Below are 12,294 nucleotides of genomic sequence, written 5' to 3'. Positions count from 1 at the left end.
TTTGCATACTGCAGATATCTTATTTTAAAATAATAATAAAAAAATAGGGAACAAATACAATATTTAAAATAAAGAACAAGTAAATTTAAATCAACAAACTGGCCAGTATTTCAATGGGTACTATGGGCCTGCTTTTGGCTAATGAGCTGGTCAATGTCCAGTTCCGTATTTGTCACTGCTAACCATAACAAGTGATATGATGCGCTTCCGGAGCCGTGAGGCGTGCGTCCCGCGTCACCAGAAGTAGTACTGTACGTGAGCGACGTGGTCTCACTGACCACCAATGAAAGTGGTGCCCCTTCTGGAATGAGGCGGGGGCCGGATAAACGGCCTCAGGGGACCGCATGTGGCCCGCGGGCCATAGTTTGGGGACCCCTGATCTAACACATAGTGTGTGTGTATAAAGAACTCTTAAAACTCAACAATAAAAAGACAACACCATTGAAAAATGGGCAAAGAATTGAAACAGACATTACAAATGGCCAACGAGCACAGGAAAACATGTCCAGTATCATTAGCTACACAGAAATGCAAATCAAAACCATGTAAGATACTGCACAAGGGACTCTGCTGAGCAAGCAGCTCCACAAGACCTCATCGCTACGGTAGGAGCCCTCCAACTCGACAATGACCACTGAGCCCCCAAACAGGAGGTCACGGCTGTGAGGCAGGCCAGAGTCAAGCTCACTGAGTTGTTTTCCAATACGCTGGAAAGAGAATGTTATTATTTTCTATGCAAACGAAGCAATAAATCTAATACTGAATGAAAAGCTCCCTTAAGAAATCTAACTTTTACTGTGATGCTGTCTTGCAAACCATGACCCTTCATGTAAGAGAGACAGTAAAAACATCTCAATTTACCTTTAAATCCAACTCATCACTTAAGCAGTTTTATAGAAACTAACTGCTACTTATGTCAAAGTTAAATAAACTCACACACTTATATGTGTGTTTAAACACTGAATTTCTACCTCATTTTTTTTCTACCTTACTCTTCTTCACAAATACCTCAAACCTAAAGACAGTGAGCACAAAACGGAAGCGTTACCTTAATTTAGGGTTATCAACGTATTTCTTAAACTGCTTGATGTTATTCAAAGTTTGTTCAGCTAACTCCCGGGACGGCTCGACGATGAGAGCTTTGGGCGCGTTGGGGAGAAATTTTGTCTGCGCCACCTGGGCACTACCTTTGAGGAATTAAAAAGTTAGGACGCATTCAAGTCACACCTCAGAGTACTTGTATTTGTAGAATATGCATGCAAGTATTCCAATATCAAAATTTAAAATAACAATTGTCGAAAAGCATAGGAGATAAACAAAGCACAGTACAACTCAGAGTCTTCAAATAAACTAAGTTTTTTTTAAATCTACTTGCAATAATGCAATTGGTTTATCTGTTCTGTGACAAAGTAAACTAAGTTATGAAATGCACTGACTTCAAATAACTGAGACAGGTCGGGCAGGACGTGGGCGACGGCCTGAGCTCCGGATTGAGGCGGCTTGGGCATGAACTCGGTTCTCCCACTTACCTGTCCTGTGACCTCGGGCAGGTTATTTGAAGGCCCTCGTCCCCAACCTCTCTGTCTGTGAAATGAGGCTTTCTACCTTCCAGGGTGGCAGTTAGTGAAGATTAACAATCTCTGTCAGCTCTGAACAGTGCTGGGGCACTTAACATGCAAGTTATAAATACCAAATATCATCATCATTGTCACAATGCCCCATATCCCTAAACTGAAACCAAATACTTGAAGAGTTTATGAACTGCGTTCTAAAGTTAGGCTTTCCTGATGTGTTGAATGGAGACGTGTGCCTGAACCAGCAAGGGGGTATATGTAACTAGCTCACGGAGAGAAGCCGTACCCACTGGAGTCTTCACCTGTTCCCACCCTTGAAATCCTCACCTGTGTGCTGGGATTTGACAACGTAGCTGTCTGGTGCCTTGGAAACAGCCACAAAACCATCTTTTGGTGGAAATTTAAATTCTTCTTCACCAAAGTTAAATTTTAGTTCAGCATTCTAGTATGAAATAAAGGAGAAAATGAAAATTCTTATTCTAATAGCAAACTAGCCAATACACAATAATGCAGATCAAAGTAGCTAATGATCACAGCAAAATCTTTCTAAATGGGTTCTTACTTACCTTCAAAACACAGGCAGGAAAGAGGGCCTGGTTCTTCATATGCGGTGGTATTTCAAATGCCAAACCAAGGTCCTTTCCTTTAAAAAGAAAAAAAAAAAGGTGAGATTAACTGAAACGTTCACGTGCTCACACCATCACTCTACCAACCCTCCCGCACCCATGATTTCCCTCACACTACCATCAGCTAGCTGTGCCAACCTCTTCTCTTTTCACTCACTTCTGAAACTGCACACTAAACTACTTACCTGATTTCAGCATTTAGATAATAAGAGTCTGAAACTTAGTATGTCCCAAACAGAACTCAGATCACCCCACTGGCTCCCTGCCTACTGCCATCCCTGACCCACCCACTGACCAGTCTCTGGTCAATGTAGCACCTAGAATGACACTGTTAATTAGAAACAGATGATGCAAATTCTCGACTCAAATCTCGATTCAAAACCCACAAGGCTTCCAACCTCACTCAAAAGAAAAACTGTATCATGAGCAATAAGGCCCTGGATAGTCCAGCCTCACCACTTCATGACGTCACATCTCCCCACTCCCAACCTTGGTGTGGTCCAACCAAGCGGCCCCCATGACGTCATGTCCCACCCTCCCGCACTCAGTGTGCCCCAACCGGGTGGCCCCATGACGTCACGTCCCACCCTCCCACACTCAGTGTGCCCCAACCGGGTGGCCCCATGATGTTACGTCCCACCCTCCCGCCCTCAGTGTGCCCCAACCGGGTGGCCCCATGATGTCACGTCCCACCCTCTCGCACTCAGCGTGCCCCGACCCAGCAGCCCATGTGATGTCGCATCTCCCACCTCCCGCACGCACTCGGTGTGCCCTGCCCCAGCGGCCCCACCATTACTCACGTACCTCAGGCACTCTCCCCGCAGGACCTCTGCACTGACTGTCCCCTCCGCCCGAGAGGCCTCCCCCAGCGGACGCTGTCTCGGACCATCCAGGTACATCAGCGCCCCAGCTGGCCCTGGCCCTCCTCCCCTCCCCTCCCCTGCTGTCCATGCTTCTCCAGTGCACCTGCCCCACCCCCCACCCCCGAAAGGCCAGAGCATGTCAGTCTGTCCACCAGCAGGAAAGCCCCACAGAGCACACACACTCGTCTCCTTCCCTCTCCGCTGGTGCTCAGCACATAGCAGCTGCTCAGTAGTGCTGTTCAAAGAGGCAGAGGTCGCGGGAGAGGACTGGAGAAGGAGCTGGGGGAGTAAAAGTCACAAATATGCCTTCCCTAACACGACAGAGAGCTTACCGTTTTTGGAGAATTTGACGTGCCCTTTGTCTATATCTAGGTAACATCCAATGGTATCGTGCATGGTGAACTCCTAGGAAACCAGAAAGTCATGCTGTTAGTAGAAAGCAAACCCACAGATAAAACTAAAACTTCAAATGCACCTGCATTAAAAGTAGGGCTCCAAAATAATTCCTTGAAGTTCTAATGTAGTTGTTTAAAATGCGTATTACAGTACTTTATACAGGATAGAAGATTCTGACAGGCTTTTCAAAATCAACACTTTGGACTCACCAGAACAAGTATATTTAGAATCCCAGGATTAAAAATAAGACCCCTGGTTCAGTGGATAAAGCATCAACCCAGACCACCAAAGGTCACGGTTCAACTGCTGGTCAGGACAGGTACCAGGAACAGTCAATCAGTGAGTGTACAACTCAATGGAACAACTAAGTTGAACAATTAATTGATGCTTCTCTCTCATATCAATGGAAATTTTTTTTAGATTTATTCATTTTTTTTAATAAATAAATTTTTATTTTAATAGGGTGACATCAATAAATCAGGGTACATATATTCAAAGAAAACATGTCCAGGTTATCTTGTCATTCAATTCTGTTGCATACCCATCACCCAAAGTCAGATTGTCCTCCATCACCTTCTATCTAGTTTTCTTTGTCCCTCCCCTACTCCCTCCTCCTTCCCCCCTATCCTCCCACCCCCCCACCCCCACCCCCCGTAACCACCACACTCTTGTCCATGTCTATTAGTCTTGTTTTTATGTCCCACCAATGTATGGAATCATGTAGTTCTTGTTTTTTTCTGATTTATTTATTTCACTCCGTATGATGTTATCAAGATCCCACCATTTTGTTGTAAATGATCCAATGTCATCATTTCTTATGGCTGAATAGTATACCATGGTGTATATGTGCTGTGCCACACCTTCTTTATCCAGTCTTCTATTTTTTTTTACAGTGATTAAAGCCTTTAAGCAAACTTAGATTTATTCATTTTTAGAGAGAGAGGAGAGAGAGAAAGAGAAGGTGGGAGAAGAAGCATCAACTCCCATATGTGCCTTGACCAGGCAATCCTGGGGTTCCGAACCGGTGACCAGAGGATTCCAGGTCGACACTTAATCCACTGCGTCACCACTGGTCAGCCATGAAAAATTTTAAAAATAAGAAATGACAGTCACATGTAAATCAAAACCAAAATCAAAATGAGGTAAAACAGAGGATAAAGTAATATAATTTGGAGCTCAATAAATTTTATAGCATTCCTTACTGAAGTCCAAATCTGAACTACCTGTGGAAAATAGAGGGGTGGGCAAAAGTAGGTTTACAGGGGTGAGTACACAAACCAGTCTATTCTCGCACCATTGTTAACGTGGGCAGGTGGCTAGATATGGATGGGGTAAGCTTAAAGGGAAGCTAGCCCTTCCCAGCCTGAAAATACAAACAGGCTTAGCAAAGCTCTCTCTCTTCCTGCGTGGAAACAAGCTCGCCCTGCTCGGTCCTGTGGGGTCTTCAAGTACAGCCACGTGTGGGGGCTGGCAGCTGTGTGGTCTCTCAAGTGCAGGCTCTGAGCAGCGCCTGGACTGGGCTGAGCTTTAATGTGGGCTACACCATGGCGCAGAGTATCTGAACTTTGGTCTTTATACTGGGCTTACGAAGACGAGACTCGACTTTTTCCTTGGCAGGACAGACAGACATGAGACACTGAGTACCTGCGAGCAACCTTCTATTCAACCCCAAATAAATCTTACTGCAGCAGCCTAAGCTGCTCCAGGTGTGAGTCCAATAAAATGCCTTGTATATGACACTGTACATGAATCCCATTTCAACCAGCACCAGAACCAATATCACTATTTATTGTATTACTTATTATTAACCTACTTTTGCCCACTCCTATATTCAGATAAACCACCTGAATTGAGAATCATTTCTATACCCTCAGTCATATTATGAGTGACCACATAAGTACACAAGAAAACTTACTAATGCTATGGTTAAGAAAATAAAACAACTTACCTCTCCATAATTATCAAATTGTTTATTATGGGATTTCTTTCCTGTTCCACCAAAGCCAAATCCAAACTTGTCAGTACCTAGATTTAAAAAGGGATTTTACTTACGTGGTGAGACTAAATATAAGATTAAAAGCCCTGTAAATGAAGCCTACACATTTACAAAAGCTTAAACAGTATTGTGCAGTATGTATTCATGTGCACTAACTTGACTCTGAGTTCACTCATTTTCTTAACCTATTCCTCCTAACTTTATACTGTTACAATAGATCTAGTTTTGGTACTTCAAATCTTTTTTGGAATGGGTTGAAGTACAGATCAATAATAATTCCATGTCTCTAAATACATACAGTACTTTGTATGGTCAAGTTTATCATTTTGCTCCCCATTGTAATTAAAAGTTAACAATCCACAAATATAAATTAATAAATTCAGTTTACTTTAGAAGCACTTACCGAGATCTAAGGAAGCCTGCATGGAGGACCACCCAACTCTGCACAATCCCTGGTCATGACAGGACACTTCATAGTAGTGTTTCCCTACAAGGGAAAAATGCTTTAAGATCTCTGTTAATTACACATATCATTCATTTATCATGAGCCCTTTCCCATTCTTTCTGAATTATGATCTGTATGACCCAAATGAAGAATTATAGGTCTTTCTGTAACATTAAAAATCTTTTCAGATCCTTGACATAGAGCTATATTAAGGAAGTTCATTTATTAGTATAGTTATCACAAAAGTTGACACAGGCACAAATGCTGTTTAATACCTTTTGTTAGCCCTTTAGTAGCTCTACATCCGTGCCATTCCTTTACTTCTCTGCTCTGACAACAAAGACCATCTGATCCAATTGCTGTATTGAAGAAAAACACAGGAAAGCATGTCAGTACAGACTATATAAATCAGGCATTCTGAAAAATGCAGTCCCGCTAGTTAGGTCATCCCTTCTCTTGTAGCGGTGTTCCAGAGAACGAGATGTGCGGATCCCTGAGTGACCACCAAACCTGCCCCGTGAGTAACTGCCCTCTCCTCCCCGGGGACCTGAGCCATGCTGGGGACTAGTTTCTACAGTCGTCTGTTCAAAAGGACACGAATTTACTGCAACAAACCCAAAAAGGAATCAAAACAGCATCTAACATGACTTGTACTAAGAAATGCTGCATCACTAATACAGATGTGTTCAGACGAGTCTCTAAAGGCTCTTTAAATGGATACCCAAGGATGACACAGCATGCATACCCATAAAAACTGCTGCTCTGATTTACGCTCAGTGACTACTGTACTAAAAGGAGAAAAGGTACTGTGTCGGTACTGGTCCCCAATCCACTGATCCGGAACCGTAAGGGGGACAGGAAAAAGCACAGATCAATAGACCTATAGTTGTTATCTGTTACTGTTGGAACTCTAAGAGGTGAAGTTCCATGTCACACATCATGATCGGCCACAGTGCTTACTGGTGCTTAATGGCCTTAAGTTAACTGACTTTATCTGCGCTGAGAAGAAACAGAAACTCCTGTCCTGCTACCAGCTCGCAATGCATATTCAGCACATAAACATAGAACCAACTTTTTCCTCCTCTGATTTGAGAGAGACAGAAGGAAAGGGAGAGAGAAGGAATGAGAGAGGGAGGGAAGTGGGGGACAGAAGGAAGGGAGAGAAAAGCATCAGCTCGTTCCATTTAGTTGTGTACTCATTCATTGCTTCTCATACCTGCCCTGACCGTGGGTCAAGCCCACAACCCCTGATCACTCACCAAAAGCAGCTCCTCTGTCATAGGGGTTCATCTGCCATTTGTTGAGCACTAAATGAATTAAAATAAGAACAGTTACCGTCAAACAGTGAAAATAAAAGCACATTATCAAAAATAAAGCATATGTTATATGATAGCTTAATCCCTCTAGATTCAATTTTACACATTATTTAAAATGTACAAATAATGTATTGCTGTTTTTATTAGCAGCAACACGCACTGGAAATGGAAACATGTCCAAGATAATAGCCACTGGCCTACCTGGGGATAAAACCTCTGCCCCTCACTGCTTCAGTGTACTCTGCATTAGACAGCACTGATCCGTCATAACGCTGAGGGCACTGACAAAATTTTGGTAATGAGTTGACTTCAATAGTAACAAAAATAACTGACCAACATTTCAACATCTATATTAAGTATCATTTTATCATTATTTTTTAAAAAGTCCTTCATCTTAAGTAATTCAATACCATAATCAGAAAGTCACAAAATGTTTCCAGCTTATTTTAATGGGATCAGCATTTTCCTTTCCTAAAACATCTTAAAAGTATACAGATAATCAAAGGGTCATGACACCTACAGAGAAATTTACATTTCCAAGCCCAACTTCCCTTGATTTCTGGTCAAATGATATCTATCACCTGCTTAAATACTTTAATGGAGAAGTAACCATCTCCTGAGGTCTCTCTTCCATTGCTGGCTCAATCTAGCTATTCAGAAGTTAACAGAAACATTCATCTAGAGCAGTGTTTTTGAACCACCAGTCTGCAGACTAATCCGCCGGAAATTTCATGCCGGTCAGCGAAGAGTTAACCACCCTGATGTATGAAGATTACAGACCCAATGATCTTAGTGGAATTCACTATGCTCAGGGTGATTTCTGCCCTGGCGGTCACTGAAATAATTCTCCTATTTTCACCGGACCCCAAATGTAAACAGATTGAAATCAACTGATCTAGATATTTCTAATTTGTCCTGGACCTACTTTATAAGAACAATTATTTTCTCTTCAGATCCTGTCAAGAATTTAACAATGATATCTTTTACTTGTGTTTCCATGTTTAAATATCTAGCTTCTTTATCCCTCATAGGGCATGGCTTCTGGAACTATTACTATTCTGGTTATCTTCTGGAAGTATTTTCTTTTATAACCATCTATAACAAATGATGGTTGAGAAGTGTTACAAGTGCTGAACTTTTGAAGAGGCCAATAGTCTAAATAGTTCATATCCATTATCTATATCACAATTCACTTACAAATGAGTTCATTATACCAAGTATACCACATTGTTACTTTCCAACTACTTAGAAGAAAATGTTGGCATGCCAAATTCACTCCACCTAAACTTACAAATTTGTCACACTCCCACTTTGTACTACGAAACCAAAGTGTCAAATTATGAAATAAACTGTTAAAATATAACAAAACCATAGATTATTCGAGATAGAATGGAATTCAGAACCTACTTAACAAAAGTAACATAATTTAAAGATGATGAAACTGATGTAAGACTGTTTGTGACATAGACAGGGCCCAGAACAGTAGTAATGGACCAATCTCCATGCAGATAGGACTAAAGATAAGAAACTGACTTTAATGTTTACACTTCATATTTTAACTTCCTGGGCTCCTTCTTTCTTATCTTAAAGGAAAGGCATGCCTCTCTTCCTTGTGAGAGGCATACTTCCCACTACTACTAGTTTTTACTCCATCAATTGTTTATATGGCCCTGGCCATTTGGCTCAGTGGTAGAGCATCAGCCCGGAGTGTGGAAGTCCCGGGTTCGTTTCCCGGCCAGGGCACACAGGAGAAGTGCCCATCTGCCTCTCCATCTTCCCGCTCTGAGCATTGCCCCCAAGCATCCAGCTGGGCGCACGCGGGTATCTGTCTCTCTCTGCCTTCCCACTTCTCACTTCAGAGAAAATACCAAAACAAAAAACAAAAAAAAAACCTGTTTATAAAATCCTTCCGTAATACCTTTGTAAAACATTGCACCAATTTAATATTAAGTGTCCAAAAAATCAAATTAATAAAAACATTAAAATAAATATAATTTCCCAACTCCATAGTTTTCTCAAAAAGAACACTAGTACTTAGGCGGGACAATTTTCACTCTCTACACTCTGACATGCAGCACCCCTGTTTCCAGTGCACCAAATACCATACCAACCCCCCCAACCCTGGGACACTGACAATAAACACACACACCTGCACATGTCTGTACATGCCCGAGATGAGAATTACTAATTCATACCAAAGAAAATACTAATACGCTATAATTACCTGAAGCACCAGTTTTAATGGTTGTTTTCCCTTTCTTGCCTTCCTGTTGGTCTTTCAGAGTTTCATAGACTATCTGGATGACTGGAATACTGAAAGCCTATCAGAGAAGCAATAGTTCTCCATATTAGCATTCAGATATTAATGCCAATTTAAAAATCAGTTATTATTACAAAAGTTATACACACGCATTGGATAATTACACAGGTTTCAGACTGCCATTCCAATTTCATTTGCCCAAACCCAGTAAGACTCACAAGACAGTGACAGAATGGAGATAACAGGAACCAGTGGACAGCCCCAAAACATCAAGGTTAGGAGCCTGCAGAATGACCCTAAACTACAGAGGAAAAACCATCTCTCCGACAAACTGTTTCTCCAGGCTAGGCCAGCGTGCGATTGACCTCTATCTGCCACCTCTTTATTACTAAAGCCATTGCAGTAAAACTCCCAAGTAAATATCAATACTACAGATAATGTAACTACTGCTCCAATAGCAATTTAAAACTAGATTCCTAAAGCCATGCTCTTATAGAAGTTATTTCAGCATGAGCTGGCAATAAAAATATCACTCTCCATGGCAAGCAATCATTCATCACATTCTAGAGAAGGTTGTTTTATTAAATATTTCAAAGTCAAAACTACTGTTTGACGTTGCTTTAAAAAAATCAACTCTTACATAGTATGTCGATCTAAGTTTATTACTTACACCAGTTTTTCCACTTCCTGTTTCGGCAGCCTAAATGGAAAAAAACGAAGTTGATTTTACAATTTAACTTGTCAAAGAAGTCAAGTTAACTGACAGCAGCATGCAGAAATGTTTAACACTTGACTAGCTACCTTTACCTCCTGGTGCCTCCAGATCACTCAGGGCTCCCGAGTCAGCCATGACTGCTGCCAATCTTACCTTCCCTCCCTTCCCCTCAAGTATCTGTTTTTCTTTCTTTCCCCATCACTACCATTCAACTCTAAGGCCTCATCATTCTAATCTAGATTACAAGTGTCCTGGCAGTAGCCAATCAAAATGATACAAGCTGCTACCAAATTAGTCTTCATAAAAAATACCATTCTAACCATGTAACATATCCCGACTTAAATTTTCAATGATTCCCCATTGCCAACAAATACCCAATTCCTTTATGTGACACTTGAGAGCCCACATATTCTGAGCCACTATATATTTATCGCCTTATCTCAAGTTCCAGCCCACTAGACACACATTTTATGCTTCCAGGTAACTGAACGACCCTGGGATCACACCTGCATTATCTTCACTGTACTTGACGATGCACTCTTCACCAGAGATCACTCCGCTTACATCCTCCTTTGTCCAAAATCTACTTCCTCCGAGAAGAGTCCCTTATGACCCCCTCATCCAGAAGGAAAACAGGCTCCCGTTCGAGTCCTGTAGTACTTTGCACCCCTTAGCCAGGTGCCATGTTCTGTCTTGATCACAATTACCTGTGCTAGTGAGTTTAAGCTTCAAGGGCAAAAACTGCACCTTATTCACCTTTGTTTTCTCCACAACTTCTATCTAATATGTTGAATACAATTTATGTATCCTAAATGTATGTAAACTAATAAAATTAATTTGGTGAAAATATCACTGTTAAACCTATAGAGATCTTATAGTCTTTCACAAACAGCGCCAGAATTGTGTCCCCAGCTCCCAACCACTTCACCATACTTAAACATACCATAAGTACATCACCGCCTCCGAGGATCAACGGGATGGATTCTGCCTGGATATCAGTTGGGAGACTAAAAGAATCATATTTTGAAAAATTTTAGTTAGTTAAAAAAAAAAAATCACCCAAGCTTACTAGAGCATGTTAAACTATAAACCGAAAAGAAAATTTTATTTGGTGAATACTACCAATCTTTTCCAGATAGAAATATATCTAAGTTTAAAAAGGAAATGTGGTCTGGCTGGTTGGCTCACTGGTAGAGCATCGGCCTGGCATGCAAGAGTCCCGGGTTCGATTCCCAGCCAGGGCACACAGGAGAAGTACCCATCTCCTTCTCCACCCCTCCCCCTCTCCTTCCTCTCTGTCTCTCTCTTCCCCTCCCGCAGCCGAGGCTCCATTGGAGCAAAGTTGGCCCAGGCGCTGAGGATGGCTCTGTGGCCTCTGCCTCAGGTGCTAGAATGGCTCTGGTTGCGGCACAGCAACACCCCAAGATGGGCAGAGCATCGCCCCCTGGTGGGCATGCCGGGTGGATCCCGGTCGGGCACATGCGGGAATCTGACTGCCTCCCCTGTTTCCAACTTTGGAAAAATACAAACAAAAATAAATAAAATTTAAAAAAAGGAAATGTTTGCTGTTAGGGAATCATAAGAAAACTGAATTTCCCTTCCCCAACTATACCCCAAGAGATCTGATAACATCCCCAACAATGGTTTAAATTACAAAGCACTGTTGCAGCTGCAGACACATTTATGATGTGTGTACTTACAGCCAGTCCATTTCTTCCACAGCCTGTGCAATTTCAGGCATAACACCCATCTCTGAAAATAAAATTTAATTTTAAACTTAAATACGATTGTTCGGCCCTGGCCGGTTGGCTCAGCAGTAGAGCATCGGCCTGGCGTGTGGGGGACCCGGGTTCGATTCCCGGCCAGGGCACATAGGAGAAGCGCCCATTTGCTTCTCCACACCCACCCCCTTCCTCTCTGTCTCTCTCTTCCCCTCCCGCAGCCAAGGCTCCATTGGAGCAAAGATGGCCCGGGCGCTGGGGATGGCTCCTTGGCCTCTGCCCCAGGCGCTAGAGTGGCTCTGGTCATGACAGAGCGATGCCCCGGAGGGGCAGAGCATCGCCCCCTGGTGGGCAGAGCTTCGCCCCTGGTGGGCGTGTCGGG

At 42.5% G+C, this 12,294-nt stretch overlaps 1 protein-coding gene across 1 annotated transcript in view; it reads right to left on the bottom strand.

Moving 5' to 3' along the window:
• Positions 1-12,294, bottom strand: part of DDX1 (DEAD-box helicase 1) — a 41,660-nt gene that overhangs the window by 26,470 nt on the left and 2,896 nt on the right. Inside the window, exons 2-13 of the mRNA XM_066235759.1 lie at positions 11,892-11,943; positions 11,135-11,198; positions 10,147-10,176; positions 9,441-9,537; positions 7,160-7,207; positions 6,176-6,259; positions 5,859-5,942; positions 5,408-5,484; positions 3,396-3,468; positions 2,141-2,217; positions 1,902-2,016; positions 1,049-1,187 (exon numbers count right to left, since the gene is read on the bottom strand). Coding sequence (XP_066091856.1) covers positions 1,049-1,187; positions 1,902-2,016; positions 2,141-2,217; positions 3,396-3,468; positions 5,408-5,484; positions 5,859-5,942; positions 6,176-6,259; positions 7,160-7,207; positions 9,441-9,537; positions 10,147-10,176; positions 11,135-11,198; positions 11,892-11,943 — 940 coding nt within the window. The remainder of the gene's footprint in view (positions 1-1,048; positions 1,188-1,901; positions 2,017-2,140; positions 2,218-3,395; positions 3,469-5,407; positions 5,485-5,858; positions 5,943-6,175; positions 6,260-7,159; positions 7,208-9,440; positions 9,538-10,146; positions 10,177-11,134; positions 11,199-11,891; positions 11,944-12,294) is intronic.

This window comes from Saccopteryx bilineata, chromosome 6, assembly GCF_036850765.1.
Source record: "Saccopteryx bilineata isolate mSacBil1 chromosome 6, mSacBil1_pri_phased_curated, whole genome shotgun sequence".
NCBI lineage: Eukaryota > Metazoa > Chordata > Mammalia > Chiroptera > Emballonuridae > Saccopteryx > Saccopteryx bilineata.
Note: the sequence above shows the minus strand (reverse complement) of the source record. Positions and strands in the feature narration are given on the sequence as shown.